At 53.5% G+C, this 18,317-nt stretch overlaps 2 protein-coding genes across 9 annotated transcripts in view; both read left to right on the plus strand.

Annotated features, from left to right (window-relative positions):
• GARNL3 (GTPase activating Rap/RanGAP domain like 3) overlaps positions 1-3,253 on the plus strand; it is a 143,111-nt gene extending 139,858 nt beyond the window's left edge. For all 3 annotated transcript variants that reach the window (XM_080819379.1, XM_080819378.1, XM_080819380.1), the window contains 2 exons: positions 824-950; positions 2,783-3,253. In XM_080819379.1, the coding sequence (XP_080675505.1) occupies positions 824-950; positions 2,783-2,960 (305 nt within the window). In that variant the 3' untranslated portion in view covers positions 2,961-3,253. The remainder of the gene's footprint in view (positions 1-823; positions 951-2,782) is intronic.
• A 3,055-nt stretch (positions 3,254-6,308) lies between these two features.
• SLC2A8 (solute carrier family 2 member 8) lies at positions 6,309-15,253 on the plus strand. Of its 6 annotated transcripts, none has more exons than XM_080820032.1 (10): positions 6,330-6,440; positions 6,536-6,698; positions 6,977-7,183; positions 8,894-8,993; positions 10,289-10,488; positions 11,207-11,350; positions 11,436-11,544; positions 12,224-12,397; positions 12,786-12,931; positions 14,626-15,253. In XM_080820032.1, the coding sequence occupies exons 1-10, from the start codon at positions 6,385-6,387 to the stop codon at positions 14,761-14,763; spliced, it is 1,437 nt and encodes a 478-aa protein (XP_080676158.1). In that variant the 5' UTR covers positions 6,330-6,384; the 3' UTR covers positions 14,764-15,253. The 6 variants fall into 6 exon arrangements, 5 of the variants coding, with proteins under 5 accessions (XP_080676160.1, XP_080676161.1, XP_080676158.1 ...); XM_080820033.1 differs by having other exon boundaries at positions 6,336-6,440; positions 10,301-10,488; XM_080820034.1 differs by lacking the exon at positions 6,536-6,698 and having other exon boundaries at positions 6,309-6,440.
• Positions 15,254-18,317: the final 3,064 nt, after the last annotated feature.

Here is an 18,317-nt window from a genome sequence, read left to right on the forward strand (position 1 = left end):
CACTTACGACTTCTCAAAGCCCAGAGACGTGGGGACAGGTCTGTAGGCATGGTGCAGACGTGAGGTATTTGGCAGAACTTTCTCTCTCCGTAACACTGATGGGAGATCAGACCAGAAAAGCACGAAGCACGTGATAGTCGTGCGGAGGCGAGACCGCTAGAAAGACTATTGTTCCGAATGGTGAAAATAAACTGAAGAAAAAGGAAGTGATGTGCTAAACCAGTAAGAACTGGTTTGAAACCTAATTGGGAACTGCACGGCCTAAACTGCAAGGACAGATCACCTTAGGGCATCCCTGGCCTGTAGTCACGTTTCCTGACCCCTGGGGCAGGGACGCCAGCCACCTGATGGGCAGGCTTTGACTCCGCCAAAGTGGGTCAGTCTTAGAAGTCAGTGTCTTCCATTGTGCTTTCAAAGTATGCATGTTGCTATTTTAACCCACCATTCCCTGTGAAAGCGTGATCTGCAGGCTGCTGTTTTACAAACTACTGTGCTTTTCTGAAATTGAGCCTCGGAGTTAGAGAATTATTGTCTCCAGCGGTAGGATCATAGATTTTCTCTTCTCCTCTAGACCGTTCTGAGTTTCCTTCCTCCCTATGAATATATTCTTTAGGATCAGAAAAAAAAAAAACAAAAACAAACCCTTCTGCCTACAAGAAAACCAATTACTTTAAAATATGTACTTTATCAACGCTTCCTGACTCTAACCCAATAATGCACCAGTAGCCAACCAAGAAAAAAATAAAAGGACATTTTTCTATCTCCAAGGCAGCCCAGTGTTAGGTAATAACCCCCTGACCTATGCTTCTCCCCTCTAATCCAGGCCTCTCTGATGAAGCTGGACCCAGGTCAGAAGGAGCACCAAAGCCCAAATCAAAAGCCCGGAAGCAATTAGAAGAAAGCCAAGGAGGCCCGAAGCCAGGGACAGTGAGATCAACTAGCAGTGACAGGTATAGCAGGCCGTCCCCAGCCGTCCCTGCTCAGGGTGGTGGCCCTTTGGGTCACAGCACTGCCATGAGGCCCTTTCTGCTGACTGATAATGCCATGGCCAGATAGTTCGCATCCAGCCCCTCTCTGAGGACCCCAAGGCTGGCCCCGGGGGGAAGGGGCGCGCCAGGCAAGGGGGCAACCTCACTTACAACTCAGTGAAGCTCATAAAAATACATTAAGAGATTTTTTTTTCTTTCTTTTCTTTTTTTCCCCTCACCAGATTGACATTTTTTTTTTAAGATTTATTTATTAATTTGAGAGAGAGAGAAGGAGCAAGCATGAGCGGGAGGGGCAGAGGGAGATGGAAATTGACTCTCAAGCAGATTCCACGCTAAGAATGGAGCCCAGTGTGGGGCTCGATCTCACAACCTGAGCCAAAACCAAGAGTCAGATGCTTACCTGACGATACCACCCAGGCTCCCCGACAGAGATATTTTTAAGTGACAATGCTCAGTAGGAGGACAGATAATAGGCCCTCTCTAATGCTTCTGGTGGGAATAGAAACAGGGATAGCCTTTTTGGACATTCACGTCAATGAATGGCATGTCAGTATCCCATGTGCATGAATGTTTGTTAAATCCCACTGATTTGTCCGCTATGAGCCTCTGTGTCCCTCAAGCTCCTGAATGGAGGATAAGGGGGCACATGTCCAGGCTCTAGTAATTCACTGAACACCCATTCTCAGAGCACCCGGCCCTGAGCTGGGTGTTGGGGATATGCAGATCACTCTCGGGGGTCCACAGGCCAGGGGGAAGGCCAACAAAAACACTCTAGGAATTGCAGCACTCCTGGATGGCAGGTGACACAGAGGAATGAGGAGTGTGGGCCACCCCACACCTAGAGCAGGGACGGTCTCAAACACCAGCAGAGGCCGAGCCAGCTCTCATAGATCCAATTAGCATTAGTCTGGCCCAGAGGGAGTTGGCATTCACAGATGCTCTAATCCCACAAACTGAGCCCTATTTTGTGGCAAGTCCTGCCCTCCTGGACTTTACATTCTAGTATAGAGACACAGACCATAAACCTGTAAACAATTAAGCAAATGAAGTCATTTCCAATAGTGACAAGTGCTGTAAGGAAACCTTTAAAAAGTGATGGGGGGAGTGGGTAGCAGTTCTACTTTGGGAGGGGGATGTCAAAAGGGCTTCTCTGAGGAAGTGGCATTGATCCAAGCTTTGACTGAATTAGAAGGAATGAGGGGAACCGCAAGAGCTCTGAAAGGCATGGCCCGTTGAGTGGCCAAAGGCTGGGCCCGGGGGGCTTTCACAGGCCAAATGAGTACTCGTTGAATGAATGAACCCCCTGAACTTGGTCAAATTGGTTTTGCAGCTATCAAGAGAGTGTCCTGAGTACAAGAGAAAATCAAGGGGATGAGGTGGGCTGGGAGGAGGCAGAACGGTCTGCAGGGGCAGATCCTGTGGTCTGTGGCCCTGCCGGTTGGAGTGTCAGCCTTATCCTCAGGTCACAGGGAGCCCCAGCCCAGGAGGGTTTTAGGCAGAGAGTGACATTATCCCAACTTGCCCGTTAGAAAGGCAAAAAACACCCCAGACGCCTCCTATGTGTCACTTCTGGCCTTTAAAACTCCCAGTAGCCCATGAGGTAGGGCTGGCTGACTGCAGACCCCACACTCTGTGGGGATGACTCCTGCATGTCCCAACCTTTCCCCCCTAATGGGTGGGTTGCGGCGGGGAGACGGGCTTTATGAGCTCAAATGAGCAGGAAACTGCCTGACAAAAGGGGCCCAGGTTGCTAGTGCTCTCCAGGGACCGGTTACATGACTTTTCTCTTCTAGGATCACCACGGGCTCCTTGGAAAGTCCTTCTGGTCCAGAAGCCAACCCCGAGGGGCGCTACCACTCAACGGGCTCTGACCAGGACCCTGTAGCGGACAGAGAAGGCAGCCCTGTGTGGGGCAGCAGCCCCTTTCAGCTCACAGCCTCCTCGGATGAAGACATTATTGACCTGAAATAAACAGGGTCCGGATTGAGTTTGCCATCTTTAATTTTTCTTATGGAGGTTTATACTCTTTAACCAATTCTGACAGCATTTCTCAACAAAAATGTGGCTTTTAGCCCACCCGTGATCTACTGGACCAAACCTTCTGCACACCTGGACGGTTTGGGTCTACTCCAATGTCCGGTGCCATCTTCCTTGACCTTTGTTTCTTTCTGTTCAGGAACCATCCGTCCCCTTGTAATAAAGGTGGTAGATTTCATTGCGGTTTTAGATTGAAACTTTGAATAAATCAAAAATGTTCATTCTTATTTACTGCAACCTTCTCTTATATTTTATATACTTAGATGGAAAAATTATTTTTTCATTACAGTTTTGATTTATGTCACATGATGTGTTTCTTTTATAAAGAAAAGCCATTGCTTTTTAAACTTATTATAAATAAGTTTTCTTTCTGCACCTTTGGCCCCTGTTGCTGTTTCAGTTCACTGAGTTTGAAACCTGCTGTGTCCCTGCCTGTTGACTTTTGAGAAAAGCTGAATGGTTCGTTCTTAGAAGCTCCTGCTCCCTCCTTGTGTCTCACAAAGAATAAGAAAGGGGTAGGAGCCTGTTAAGAGTCTTAAGATTATTTTGTTTGGTTTTGTTGTTACTCTGCAATCATACAGCCAGCAATAGTCGCTCCTTGCCACCAAAATCACCATCCTCAAGCTCCCTTCGTCCAGGTCTGCTTTGCTCTCTCATGTGACCCAAGTGACTGTGCTTCTCCTGTCATCACCTGCCTTCTGTTGCTCCCTCCTCAAAGCGAGAAGAAAATGTGGGCTTGACCAAGTGCAAATGAAACCGTGAAATGTCAGCCTCTAGCCACGGGAGATCAAAGGGGGAAACCTAGTTTCACTGACACTGTAAAAATGTTAATCTGTGTGAGGAAGGTAATTTACCTTTGGCTTTACTCTAACGGATTCCATTTTATTAGCTCTCTTCTCACCTAAATTGCCCACCAAAAGAAACTTTAAATCATTCCCCCATGAAAGCATCCCTGAGGGTTCTTCCGTAAGCCTTCTCTGGGAATGCAGAGAGCTGTGTTTGACATGACCTTGATCTGACAGATTTTACAGAAGTTTGGGTCCTGCCTCCTCGTGGGCCTCGCACACTGTGGGGAGAGCTTCTTTGTCTCTGAAGACAGTGCTTTCTAGGTATAGCCGGGTAGACCTTCACTGTGCTCAGCATTGCCGTTCCTCCTCTGTGTTTCCTTCTACCCTTTTCATATTTGGGGAAAACACAAGACCCATCGCATGCTGTATCTAAACCTCGTGAAAAGTTTTGGGAGTTAGATTTTATTATTATCGCTTTTCAAATAAGTAAACTGAGGCTCAGAAAGGGACAGTGATTTGAAACTGTGAGTTCTCTGACCCCAGAGCTCTGCTCTTTCCCTTGTCCACCATACAGAGTCAGGCTGAGTGCCTTGTGTCAGTTGGATCTGACTGGTGTTTTTCATGTTAAACTAATTTGTAAGCTTTATGAGTTTGTCTGTGTGTTCTTTCTGTCCTCTTTTTTTTTTTTTTTTTTTCTCTCCCTGGAGTTTCTTGCTTCTCAGCCTGGAATAGAAGAAAACCAAGGGTGATTTAGAACGTTCTTCCAAAGAGATTGAAAGCATCAGGACGGCCCCATGATTTGACAAGAGTCACAAATCTGAGGAGTGAATGTAGAAAGGGCAAGAAATGGGCCCTACTAATCAGATTGATGGCGATTAGCTTATAAAAGGGGGATCGGAGGTGGTCTGGCAGCAATATCTGCTTACAAGGTCCAAGAGGTGAATGCCGCACCCTTGGGAAGAGAGACCATCATCCAGAGGGCAGAAGCAGGTTTGTAAGGACCTGTGGCTCAGAGGGCTGGTGCTAGCTGGGCTGAATGGAGCAACCCGTCCACATAAGCCCTTCTGCCTACCCCTGGCAGCAATATGCCCGTGGAGTCGGAGGCATTCGTCCACTCTGCAAACACCAAGGGCCCACTGTGTGGAGGAAGAGGTCACATCCATTAATGGAGGGAGGGAAGTAAACAAGTGATCACACAGCAGTGATAAGTGCTGAGATAAGAATTTATAACTCGAGCACAAGCTGCTGTGGAAGCATAGAGGGGCAGTTGCCTGTCTTTAACGATAGTACAATCAGGAGGTTGCACCAGGTCAAACAACTTTCATAATCAAATGGGCTAGCATTTGAGGGCTCACATGTGCTTGGTCTTTCGTGGACATTGCCTCTGCGTAAAACCATCCCGGAAGGTAGTTACTGTCATCCCCACCTAGAGATGAGGAAATAGAGGCCCAGAGAGAGATTAGAAGCCAAACCTCTTACTCTTATAGCCCTGGTTCTTTCAAGAATTACTCAGCACTCCAACTCTGCTGCCTCACCCAGATAAGGGTTGGGTACAAATGGCCGAGCCCTAACATCAGAGCTCTAACATCATCCTACCTCCAGCAGTCACTTGGGTGTTCAAGTGAAGAAGTTGGCTATTAATAGCCGCAGGACACTCCAAGACGGCAGGTGTTAAGATGAAGATTCCAGAGTCAGGATGGCCTATGAAGTGAGTAGAACTTAACAGGGAACCTGGGGTTCATCATTTAAGCCCCGATCAGTCACACATATGAGAGCCCTGCCCAACACAGCTCCGCAGCACCTCGAGGTCCTGGTGGTTGTCGGCTCGTAGCCGTCAGCAATCTGCGGGCTCCGAGTCACGACCCGCACCGAGGTCGGCTGTGGCGCGCAGGGCCATGCCTCTGCCTCCAGCAGCCCAGGTTGCGAGAGGAAAGAGAGCGGCCCAGGACATTCCTCCCTGCGGGTGTCAATGCGCTGAGCTTGGCCAGGCGCTTTGAATCCCGGCCCCAGGGTACCAGTTAACGCAGAGCAGGAACCGCACAGCCGACCAGGTAGCACAGCTGCCGGGGTCCTAAGTCGGGGCGAGAAGTCCCGCGCGCGGTGTAGCGGCTCCACCTTCGTCCTGCTGCTAGCCTCATTGGTTGAAGCTAGACAGAGAGGCGGATCCAGGAGCAGACGCAATACCCGCTTTACACCTTCATTGGCTGGTTCCTCCTCGCTTTCTGATCCCGCCTCTGGGTTCGCACCACACTCTTATTGGACGGTTCTACACCAGGCCCACATACAAACTCCGCCCCACCCAAGCACTGGCTAGGCAGGTCCTAGGGGCGTTTCCAGTGGGCGTTGCAACCGGCTCTTTTCTCCTATTGGTCGGCTTTGACTTGGAGGGTGGTGCCTAGCGGCGAGGCTACCACCGCCTGGCGTTCCCATTGGCCGTCCCCATCCCACCCCAGAGCCTCCCCTCCCCGCCTATTGGCCGGCTCTGCCCAGAGAGGCGGGTGCCGGCTGCACTCGCGGGACCCGTGGCGGTTCAGGCAACAGAGCTGACCAAGCAGGCGTTAGCTGCGGACATGACGCCGGAGGACCCGGAGGAGATACAGCCGCTCCTGGGGCCGCCCGGCGGCAGGTGAGCGGGTGGGGGAGACCCGGTCCCGGGACGCAGCCTCGCCCCTCCTGCTGCGCCCAGGCCGGCGCCGCTCACCGGCCGCCCTGTCCCCGCAGCGCTCCCCTCAGCCGCCGGGTCTTCCTCGCCGCCTTCGCCGCCGCCCTGGGCCCGCTCAGCTTCGGCTTCGCGCTCGGCTACAGCTCCCCGGCCATCCCGAGCCTGCGCCGCGCCGCGTCCCCAGCCCTGCGCCTCGATGACGCCGCCGCCTCCTGGTTCGGGGTGAGGCCTCGGGCTCACCCTCCAGCCCGCCTGGGCCCCTCCTCCTCCACCCCACGCGCGAGGGGCCCCCGCGCTTACTTGGCTTCGGGCGGGCACTGAGACCTTCTGCCCGGTGCGTTCCGGCTCTCCTACCGGGGGTCATCCGCCCCCAACCCCGACCGCCAGCCTGGGACCCCCATCCCCTCTTCCCGGAGGCTGCTGGGGCTGGAGTTGAGGGCGAGGTTGGGCCGCGGCCCGGTGGCGCCCCCTCTCCATCGTGCGGTCTCCCCCGCCCCCAGGCCATCGTGACCCTGGGAGCCGCGGCGGGGGGCGTGCTGGGAGGCTGGCTCGTGGACCGCGCCGGGCGCAAGCTGAGCCTGCTGCTCTGCACCGTGCCCTTCGTGGTCGGCTTTGCGGTCATCACCGCGGCCCAGAACGTGTGGATGCTGCTCGGGGGCCGCCTCCTAACCGGCCTGGCCTGCGGTATTGCCTCGCTCGTGGCCCCGGTGAGTGCCCCCCTCGCACCCCCCTCCCAGCCTCGCGCCCTGGGACAGGAAGGACTGGGGGCGTGGTTCTCCCTGGCTGCGGCATCCTGGGTGCCTGGCACCGCGCCCCTCGCCGGCTTTATCTTCCTTTCCCCCGCGACGGGCCTTGGAAGGAGCCGCTGTTATCCTCGTTGACAGATGAAGTGAGCTTCAGAAACTGAAGCCCTTTGTCGAGCCACAACTAGGCAGTGGCGAAGCTATTACTCGAACCCAGGACTTTGCCACTTAACCAGGCCTCTCTTTTGCTCTACAAATAAGATACCACCTGTGGATGGTCACAGAAGCCTAGAGTAAGGCTTAGCTCTCCCGCTGTCATTTGGACCACTGACTACAGCTTAGCAGGAAAATCCTATTCTTGTTTGTCCTGGCAGCAAAGGCCGCGGGGCTCTGCTGTTCCCCTTCACTGCTCAGGAACTAGTCCTCCACCTGCTTCCCCTCGTCCCTCCTCCCATCTTCCAATGCACCACTGTCCAGGCTGACTTAGGAGCCGTCTACCCAGGTGAAATCCAGGAATCTTCACTTACTGGGGCAGAGTAGACCTCTCCGTGCCTCACTTTCCTCCCCTGTAAAATGGGAATAATGGCCTTACCTCATGAAGTGGTTGTAGGGATTAAGCAAGACTGCACATAGAGCCCTGGTGTGGCTTGTGGAGGGCTTGGACCCTGGCAGCGGAAATTGCAGGGTGACCAGTAAACTGTTCTGCTGGCCACGAGGCTTGGATGATCCACCAGCCACACGCCAACCTGGTCAAGATTAAAAGTAGTGGCTCAGAGTCCTCCCTGGCCATGCTTTTGCTCCCACCACTCATTTTACCCGCATTTGCTGGGCAGCAGGTAGCTGCTGAGTTGGATTTTATGTTTTGGGTTTTGTTACTGGACAAAAACACACCCATCTTACTCATGGGCATAAGATACAGAATAACCTAGAAGTATGGGTAAGACCTTTCTGGCCCCTGATCCCAGAGGAAGCAGCGGCAGTCACTGGTAGCAACTGAGGCAAAGAGTTGGCTTTCACTCACTCGCACTGAGTGTGATTCTGGGACCAGCAGCCTGGGTGTCACCTGGAGGTAGCCAGAAAGGCAGAATCTTGGGGGGGCCCTGGGTGGTTCAGGTGGTTAAGCATCTGTCTTCAGCTCAGGTTGTGATCTCAGGGTCCTGGGATGGAGCCCCACTTCGGGCTCCCTGCTCAGCAAGGAGTGTGCTTCTTCCTCTCGCTCTGCCCCTCCCTCTGCTCCCTTGCTCCCTGCTCTTTCTCAAATAAGTGAATTAAATAAGAAAAGAAAGGCAGAATCTTGGGCCCCACCCTAGACCTACTGCATCAGAACCTGTATTTTATCAAGGGTAGTCACACAATGTAATCGATTGAAAAGCTCTGTGGCCTTCTCTCTCTCTCTCTCTCTCTCTCTCTCTCTCTCTCTCTCACACACACACACACACACACACACACACACACACACACACAGCAAGCCATGTATATATATCCTTACTCCCCTTTAAAACACCTGCTGCTGATCCCTTGGGGAGGTATGGGGAGGGCTTTGCTCACTTGGGACCTGCTTGCTTACCTGGCTTGCAGCAGCCCCCCGCCAAGCCTCTCCAACTCTGAAGGGCTGAGGCTTTTCAGTTTTAAGAACTCTCAGCCTGAGTAAAGTTTCTTCTTCACTGCCCACAGGTGTATATCTCTGAAATCTCCTACCCCGCCGTGAGGGGGCTGCTGGGCTCCTGTGTACAACTGATGGTCGTCACAGGCATCCTCCTGGCCTACCTGGCAGGTAGTTTCACAGCCTCTCTTTTGATCCCCGTTCATGGCTGTCTGGCCTTTTACAGCTGTAGACACTGAAGTTCAGAGAGGTCAAGGGACTTGCCCAAGGTCACAGAGTCTGTCAGATAGACCACCTTCCTGAGCCCTTGGGACATGTGGGTCTTGTGACTATGTTCCAGGGAGAGCTGGAGAAGGGGATGTCCTCATCGTCCCAGGGCGAAGCCCATTGCAACAGGGGTGGGCATTGACTGGTTAGGTCAGTACCTCACTATGCAGTGACAAACTGAGGACTCAAGGGGGTGGCTGGGACACCCGTAAAACTCTTCAGCCCAGGGGTTTGGAGGGCCCAAGCATGTCTCTCAGAAATGCCAGCACTGAATTTGCAGTGTGAAAGAGGAGGGTTTCAGGGGACCCAAGGGTCAGAGCTGGGGTCAGCATGAGGAAGATTCTAGAGGCAGACATGTTTTCACCAGAAAACACTGGGGTGGAGAGAGGCTTCACATCAGACAGTACAATGTCAGGGGACACTTACTGACTGTGTGACCTTGGGCCAGTCACACTGCCCCAGTGAGCCTTACTTCCTCTGTCTTTAAGTGATGAGAACCCCACCTAGTCCAAGGCTGTCAATGAGAATTTTAAAGGGATGTCCTGAGACCCAGAGGGACCAGAGTATGTGCCATCTGGTTCTTCAGAGTGGGCGACATCCTGGTTGGGCTCTTCGATTTTTGCCCACTTACCATCCAGCAGTCTGGCTGCTTTGGGGGCCCCATGAGGTGCCAAACCCCCTGCCAAATGCAGACATTGACATTTGGGACAGACACATGGGTGTCAGTATGCCTACAGAATTCCCTCCAGCTCATTCTAACCAGCATGTTCCTTGATCAGTTTCTGTGACGGTTGATCCACTGGTGTTCCGTGAAAAGTCTCTCCCACGCTGTCCCCCTTCCTGTCCAGAGGAGCCAGCCTCGCCTGCTGCTTGGTGGCCTTCCAGAGCCTGTGCATATTCATTCTCCCTCCCCTACCTTTTAGACAAAGAGCAAATGCCTCATTCTGTTTTTAATTGCCGCATAAATATTTACTGAGCTGATGTAGCATCATGACGTACCCCCCAGCATTTCTACAATACTCATCAGCCCCAGACAAAGATATTGGTGACAAACACGAGCATAGCCACACGGAGGTAGTGAGGCCCCCCACCCCTGAAGCTGAGTCCTTGGGTTGGCGAGAGGGCAGGCACGCCCTGATAAGATCCAGCCTGGCCCACTCCCGCTCTGACATCTGACCCCCTGCCCCACCCCCCACCAGGCTGGGTTCTAGAGTGGCGCTGGCTGGCGGTTCTGGGCTGTGTACCCGCGTCCTTCATGCTGCTGCTCATGTGCTACATGCCCGAAACCCCCCGCTTCCTGCTGACCCGGCAGAGGCACCAGGAAGCCATGGCCGCCATGCACTTCCTGTGGGGCTCTGAGCAGGTCCGGGAGGAGGCCCCTGCTGGGGCTGAGCACCAGGTGAGGGACCGGAGCCAGAGCCGGGGTGGGATGGGACAGAAGGTGCGGGTTGGGTAGGAAACGGGGAGGTACGGCCCTTCTGCAGCCAGGGGGGGCCTGCACAGCCCATCCCCAAGGCTTCGTGGGGAATGGAGGCACAAGTGGGGGCATTTTCCTCTGTGTGAGCAAGCAGGGGCCTGCTGGAGCCCCACTAACTGGCTGGGTCCTAGCCTTGACCTTACTGTTCCAGGAAGAGAAAAGGCTGGCTGGGTCAAGGGGAAACACAGGCGAGCAGACTTGAGGAATTGGAGTTTTAGGTGGGGCGTTGTAGGGGGGGAGAAGACGGAGTCTCTGCCACTCGCCTGCTGTGTGACCCTCACATCCCTAAGCCTGCCTTTCTGCATCTGTAAGATGGGACTCCCAGCACGTGCCTGCTGGTGGCAGGGATTCAGCAGCCGCAAGAGAGGCGCTCCGCCCAGGCCTAGCCCCGGGGCTGGTGGGATTCTGGAACCCCTGGCTTTGTGTCCATGTAATCTCTTCGTGGTTCCCCCCAACAAATCAGAAAGGGGCATTGGGAGGTGAGGATCTTGTCACCTTACAAATGGTAAGGCTAAAGTGATGCGGAGACCTGTCCCTGATGCGAGGCCTGGGTGACAAGGAGCTGATGCTCAGGGTTTAGGACAGTGGTCCCTCAGGAGCGGGGAGGGAGGAGCACTGACACCGGCCTCTGTCTGAGCAGGGCTTCCATCTGGCCCAGCTGAGGCATCCTGGCATCTACAAGCCCTTCATCATTGGCGTTTCGCTGATGGCCTTCCAGCAGCTGTCAGGGATCAATGCTGTCATGTTCTATGCAGAGACCATCTTCGAGAAGGCCAAGTTCAAGGTAAAGAGGCCTCTGCCCCAGCCTGCCTCATCTGGATGCCTAGTCCTGGGGTCTTTGGCTGACCCACCTCGGCCCATCTCCCCAGGACAGTAGCCTAGCCTCGGTCATCGTGGGCATCATCCAGGTGCTGTTCACGGCCTTGGCGGCCCTCATCATGGACAGAGCTGGGCGGAGACTGCTCCTGACCTTGTCAGGTGAGGCCCGAGGTCCAGGACTTGGCCCTGTGAAAGCAGGGTGGCACAGGCCAGCCTCTACCACAGGCTGGAAGGTCTTTGCTGAGGCCACCGCCGGGCAGCAGGAAAAGGCCCGCCGAGCATCCATGAGAACAAGGCGGAGATTCACTTGGGCGCTTCCCCCACACCAGGCCTGCGCTCCCAGGGTCACTGAAGCTTCCCTCAGCCCTCTCGTTGAGCCTCCGGGCAGGTGCCATCAGGGCCCCTGTTTATGACGCAGAAACTGAGGACCTGGGAGAAGTGACTTGGAAGCTTGGGGTCTTTTGGGGCAAGTGACTTCACCTTTCTGAACCTCAGTTTCCCCAGTTTGAAATGGGTGCCAAGGGGGGCCATGGTGAGGACCCAGAGACAATCCGCTGCATAGGGGTTAAATCCCTGCTGCTGCTCAGGCCAGGGAGGCTCTGCCTCGGAGGTTCTCGGAGTCTGCTATGGTTCAAGGTCTGAGCCAGGTCTGGTGGGATGGGGCTGGGGGCCGCCAGTCTGGGCTCCTGGGCACCAGTGCTCACAGCCCTCCCACAGAAACCCAGGCCGCATTGCTGTGGCCACACCACACCGAGACTCCAGCCCCGAGTGCCAGCCACACGCCCAGGCTGCAGCCCCTTGTCCCAGGGCCCTGCCCACCACCAACCTCTGCTTGCAGGTGTGGTCATGGTGTTCAGCACGAGTGCCTTCGGTGCCTATTTCAGGCTGACTCAGGGCGGCCCCGGCAACTCCTCACACGTGGAGCTCCTCTCGCCTCTCTCTATGGAGCCCGCCAGTGCCAGCGTGGGGCTGGCCTGGCTGGCGGTGGGCAGCGTGTGCCTCTTCATCGCCGGTGAGAAGGGGGTCCATGGGGAGGTTGGGGGTGCTATGGGGACCTCCCATCACCACCAGCTTCCTGAAGCTCCCAGCAAGCCAGGCCTACCAAGCCTTGCCTCTCTTGCACATGGGTCCCCACCTCTGCATTTATGGCTCTGACCCTGTCCCTGTCCTCTTTCCCTTAATGTCCCCCCAAAACAGCCCTCCAAGCAGGCCCCATCATGACCCCATGCTAGAGAGAAAAGCTGATGTGTAAGCAGTGCCGGGACTGGCCCAAGACATTGCTGAAGGAAGGCGCAGAGCTGAGGGGCCGGACTGGAAACCACGAGGCTTTGGCACAAGGGTGCTGTGGCAAGCCCGAGGGTCCATTTGCATGGGCTCTGATGCCTCTCTTGCTCCCACAGGCTTCGCTGTGGGCTGGGGGCCCATCCCCTGGCTCCTCATGTCGGAGATCTTTCCTCTGCACGTCAAAGGCGTGGCCACTGGTGTGTGCGTCCTCACTAACTGGTTCATGGCCTTCCTGGTGACGAAAGAGTTCAGCAGTGTTATGGTGAGTGCGGGCCAGAGGGTCTCCCCCTCATAGTCGGTGGGGAGCACTATTCAGAATTATTCTTATTGCGGAAGACTCAGGGTCAGTGGCCTCACATGCAGGCTGAAGCCACCCTCCCGGGACGCCAGCCATCCTAGTCAGGGCTGAGGGGAGGCCTGACGGGCCAGGAAAGGTGAGGAACCCAGGCTATGACCATCTGGGAGACTTCAGGCTCTCCTGGCCAGCAGGACTGGCCTCCGCCACTGGACGCTGGGAACATGGGCCAGGGTATAGGGCTGCGTGGGAAGAACCCTGGCTTTGGAGTTGACAGGCCTGGGCTCTAAGCCCGCCTTGATCACTTCCCACTATGCAATCTTTATTTATCTGACAGAGAGAGATCCCAAGTAGGCAGAGAGGCAGGCAGAGTGAGAGGGGGGAAGCAGGCTCGCCGCTGAGCAGAGAGCCCGATATGGGGCTCGATCCCAGGACCCTGGGATCATGACCTGAGCTGAAGGCAGAGGCTTTAACCCACTGAGCCACCCAGGTGCCCCCCCCACTATGCAATCTTGGGTGTGCTGCTCACCCTCTCTGAACCAGCTTCCTTGGCTGAAAATGGAGGAGGATGACGGCACCTTCCCCTTAAGCTTGTGGGAGCCTCCGTTCATTTTAACATCCTGCTACTTTCGCACACGTAAACTGACACAGACCTGGGTCCTGGCCCAAGGGCTCCCCAGCTTCTAGGGGAGGGTGGCTCTGGAGCAGACAGGCCATCCGGTCGGGCATTCATTCCCCTCATGCCACCTGGGACATACGAGGTCCAGGCCTATTCAAGGAGCCAGGGGCAGCAGTGAGGTAGACAGGGTGCCCTTTCTGACCGGACTGGGATGGCGGTGGACAGTGGAGAGAGGACGAACCACCAAGAGGCTGGGCTAGAGCGAGGAGGGGCAGGCCATGAGAGGTGTGGATGCCTGGGGCCGACCTGGTCCCGCTCGGATGGGCTGCCCTGGGGAACACATCGGGAAGACCAGGGCAGAGAAGTAGAGGTGGAAATGGCTTGCTGGGAGCTGTGGGGAGACGAACAACAAAGGAGGGAGGAGATGGCAAAGGACCTGACAGTGACTCCGGAGTGCGGAGTGTCCAAAAGGCTGAGAGAACTTCCGAGGGGCCGTGGGAGTGGCAGGTCCCAGAGGAGGAGGAGCTGACAAGGGAGGGGGCTTTGGTTCTGGCACGTGAGAGGTCCGTGGGAGGTCGCCTGCGCTGGGAGGCTGGCCAGGCTCTGACCGGAGGGAAGTGCTCGCTCCTCCCTGCATGCTGGTGGGCCCCAAGTGCCCCGTGAGCTCACATGCCCCATCTCAAGCTGCTGAGAGCTCACCCGTTCCTGCCGGCACCAAGAAGAGACTCCTCTGGAGGCAGGGAACTCAACACAGGGCCAAAGCAGAGCATGGAGCACGGGTCTGGGGGCCCTGGAAGCCGACCCCAGTGTGGGGGCAGCCCCACTGTCACTTGGTAGCCGGTGTGACAGTGAGCATCAGCTTCCCCGGGCAGACAACATCCACACCCCATATGGTGTTTGGCCCAGGCTTCCAGAGGGCCGAGCCAGACCCTCCTTCACTCACCCGAGCCTGGGCAAGGCAGGCCGGGGCCTCGGCTTGGAATCGCATGAGGGCCCCTGACCGTCTGCCGTGTCCACACAAGGCCTTCCCCTCTCTTTCCAGGAGGTGCTCAGGCCCTACGGTGCCTTCTGGCTTGCCTCTGCCTTCTGCATCCTCAGTGTCCTTTTCACTTTGTCCTGTGTCCCGGAAACCAAAGGAAAGACTTTGGAGGAAATCACAGCCCATTTTGAGGGGCGATGACAACTCCTTTTTGTGAGTGGCTGCCCCTCCTCTCAGGGCCATCTTTGGGCTTCAGCGGGGGATGGAGCCTCCCTGTGACTCCAAGCTGGGCCTCAACCAGAGCCTGGAGCCCCTGCCTGTCCCCAGGGAGCTGGAATCCAGGACCGAAGTCCCTTGGAGCCTTGTCCTCCAGGGCGCTTCCTTCCTACCCAGCTCTCCATAGCCCGGCAGACCATGGGCATGAGGTTTCCCGGCCCCTGGGTCCAATTCCCACCACCCCTCTGCGTCTCCAGGGGAGGGAGCATCTTGGAAGGGCCTTGTTGCCTTGCCCTACAGTCCACTGTCCACAGACCACATCCATCTTGTCACGAAAGCAACAGCAGAGGAGGAGGGACTCTTGACTCCTCATTTTCTGGAGGAGATGCTTTTGTGGGGTGGTCCCTGACTTTTCCTCTCATGTGGCTGCATTATCAGGAAGGAGCTTTGTTTGCCAAATAAAGATTTGACTCAGAAAATCAGGTCATGGCCTCTTTGTGTGTCTGAGAAGGACATTTTCCTATCCCTTCCCTAAAGCAGGCCTCCCACAGACTGGGCCTTGCCAAGAACATCTATTGATTTCCTTTCTCTCATGGTCCGCCAGGCTTCCCTTTGGCACTTGAAGGTCATTTTTGACTCCTTCCTTGGGCTCAGTGTCCTGGATCATTAGTCACCAAATCTCATTAACACCAAAAAATCATCTCTTTTTCTATTGACTTTAATGGAGCCAGAAGTCTTCTACAGATTACTTTTATTATCCACTATATAAGTAATACATGTTTATGGTAAGAAAATTGAAAAACCTAGATTTCTTTAGTATAATTATTTTTATAGCAGTTAACTGTCTGCTAGGCGTTGTCCTAAGCGCTTTACAAATACTCACTTGGATAAATGATACAATAATTATTCACAGGTGTACCTTTCCAGAGTTAACTTCTTTTAAGAATTCGGGTCTATCCCGGAAGAGCTTCCTCCCGACACATATCCTTTCTGGCATCACTACACACAAGTAGGACATCACACGTCCCACTCTGTGATCTGCTTTATTCACTTCCGGGTTGTGCGGTCCCACCACGTGCCCACCTCGGCTTTTTCTGTTAAGCCTTGTAATGAGACTGGGGAGTAGGGGAGTGGAAGTGCAGTGGGGTCCGGGGCAGAGCAGTGGGGAGAGTTTCTGGAAGATTCTGCAGCAGCTGCTCTGATTTCAGTAGAACTTGCTACGTAATATACAGGACAGCGTTCAGCCTTAGCAAAGTCCAAATTCCCTGGGGCCCTCCAGAAGCAAGGTCATGTCCACATGCAGCCACGTCTTCCATGGCAATAACTGTATCTATACTCTCGTTCTTAGCGCCTGCCCAGACGCCCACTGATGAGGTTGAGAATTCACGGTCTGCCACAAATGTCCATTAGGTCAGTTGCAGATGGAGTGGCTCAGGTCTCCCACATCCTTGCTGACTTTCTGTCCACTTGTTCCATCAATTATTGAGAGAGAAGTGCAGAAATCTTCACCTGTGAATGTGGATTGTTTCTCCTTGCACTTCTGCTGGGTTTGGCTTCCTGCACCTTGGAGCTCATCGCTCAGGTGGGTGCACATTTGGGATTGTTAATATTGATTGCTTTTGTCCTTCAGCATTATGAAACGACCTACTTTGTCCTGGGGAATAGCTTTTGTTCTGAGGTCTCCTTTGATATCAGTATCAACACCCCAGCCTTCTTTTGATTGGTGCTTCGACAATGATTTTCGATTATATCTTATATGTTCCTTTTTTCAAAGCATCCTCTACTTTTCTTTGTGATGAAAATGGCTTTGGGCTTTCCCTGAGGATACATACTTTCACTTTTAAAAATGAGCTTTATTATGGGCATTATTTACATGCCATGAAATTCAACAATGGTAGGCATAAAAACTTGATGACATAGGTTGAATGTACACACAGCTCTGTACCACAGTCAAGATATAGGACATTTTCCTCACCCCAGAATGCTCCGTTATGTCCCCTTGCAGTCAGTCTTGTCTCTGTAGCTTTGCATATTCTAGACTTTTGCAAAATGGAATCACATAGTTTGTAGTATTCTGTTTCTGGTTTCTATAGCTTAGCGGAGGGCTTTTAAGATGCATCTGTGCTGCGCGCCCCAGCGGTTCATTTCTTTTAATTGCTGAGTAGCGTTCCATTGGACATTTGGGCGAGTTCCAGTTTGGGGCTATCATCACTAAAGCTGCTGTAAACACTGTACACACTGTAAACACTGCTACAAGTCTATGTGTGGAACGGAACTACCAGGTCCTGTAGTAAGTTTACCCTTAACTATACTGTAAGAACCTGCCTAATGGTTTTTCGAAATGGCTGTAACCATTCTGCTTTCCCATCGCCAGCGCACAAGAGTTCCGGGGGCTCCACATTCTCAAAAACACTTGGTAGCCACTGTGAGGAATGAAACCATTTGTACATTTTCATTTTTTGAAAGTTGTTTCCTAGTCTCTGATTTCCTCTGGAATCAATTAATCAGGTTATCTCGGTCCTTCTCTTCTATGCTGCTGGTTTATCTCAAGTATCTGGGGAGCTCTGGTTGTCCATATTTAGGAATGAAGAACTAGGGAGTTTGAATGACCCCCCTAGTTCATAATGACCCCCCTAGTTCATATACAATGGCTGGTCTATGCCCCCTATCTCTGAACCTGTTCTCAATTCTGTTATGGTTTTTGTTCCCTTTACACATCTTCACTGTCATTTCAGTGGGAACTAGAGGAAGAGAAAGGGGAAATGTGTAAGTTCGGTCCACCAGCTTGAAATGGAAGCTCTCAGCATTCTTTTAACGATTTGTTTGCCAGGGGAGTCCTAGTGTGTGGCAAAGAGCCGGTGGTTAAATATTTGTGAAATTCAACAAAGAGGATTTTGTCGTATAAATATGTCAGAACTTAACCTCACATTGTTCCATATTCAGACTGTTTCTGGTTTTCTGCTTATTGATAATTCTGCTACTACATCTAGAGTTAGAGAGGGTGATGAGAGATGGAAGGGAGGAGAGATGAGAGATAGAGGTGATGGAGAGATGAGAGAATGAGATGAGAGAGACGATAGAGATGGGAATGATGCTGACAGAGACGGAGACAGAAAATAAGACTCGGAGGTGATGTGGAAGAGACAGACATGAGCTGGGAAGAGATGGAGATGATGCTGATGATGGAAGTAGAGACGGTTAAAGTTGTGGGCAAGGAAAACATCATTGTGGCTTCAGTTTTACCTTGGGCTCTTTCCTCCATACCCCAGGGTCCAGGAGCCAGTGCAGCGTGGTGGTTAAGAAGCAGTGGGCTTAGTTCAAATTCTGATTATACCACTCACTGCCTGCGTGACCTGGACAAGTCATTTAACTTCTCAAAGCCTCAGTTTATTCACCTGTAAAGTGGACATAACGACCCTATCTCTCTCATGAGGTTGTTGTGAAGATGAACGGAGAGATGTAAAGCACCCAGAACTAAGGATGGCACAGAGTGCCTCAAAGGGACATGGGAAATCTTTACACATTTTTCTCTTCATATT

This window comes from Martes martes, assembly GCF_963455335.1.
Source record: "Martes martes genome assembly, chromosome: 12".
Classification (NCBI taxonomy): Eukaryota; Metazoa; Chordata; class Mammalia; order Carnivora; family Mustelidae; genus Martes; species Martes martes.

What these genes read in the sequence shown, in the direction of transcription:
- SLC2A8 (XM_080820032.1), top strand. Translation starts at nt 6,385, where the DNA reads ATGACGCCGGAGGACCCGGAGGAGATACAGCCGCTCCTGGGGCCGCCC. An exon ending in CTGCTGGGGCTGAGCACCAG is followed by an intron (nt 10,489 to 11,206) that starts GTGAGGGACCGG and finishes CTGTCTGAGCAG; the next exon opens with GGCTTCCATCTGGCCCAGCT. An exon ending in TCGAGAAGGCCAAGTTCAAG is followed by an intron (nt 11,351 to 11,435) that starts GTAAAGAGGCCT and finishes CCATCTCCCCAG; the next exon opens with GACAGTAGCCTAGCCTCGGT.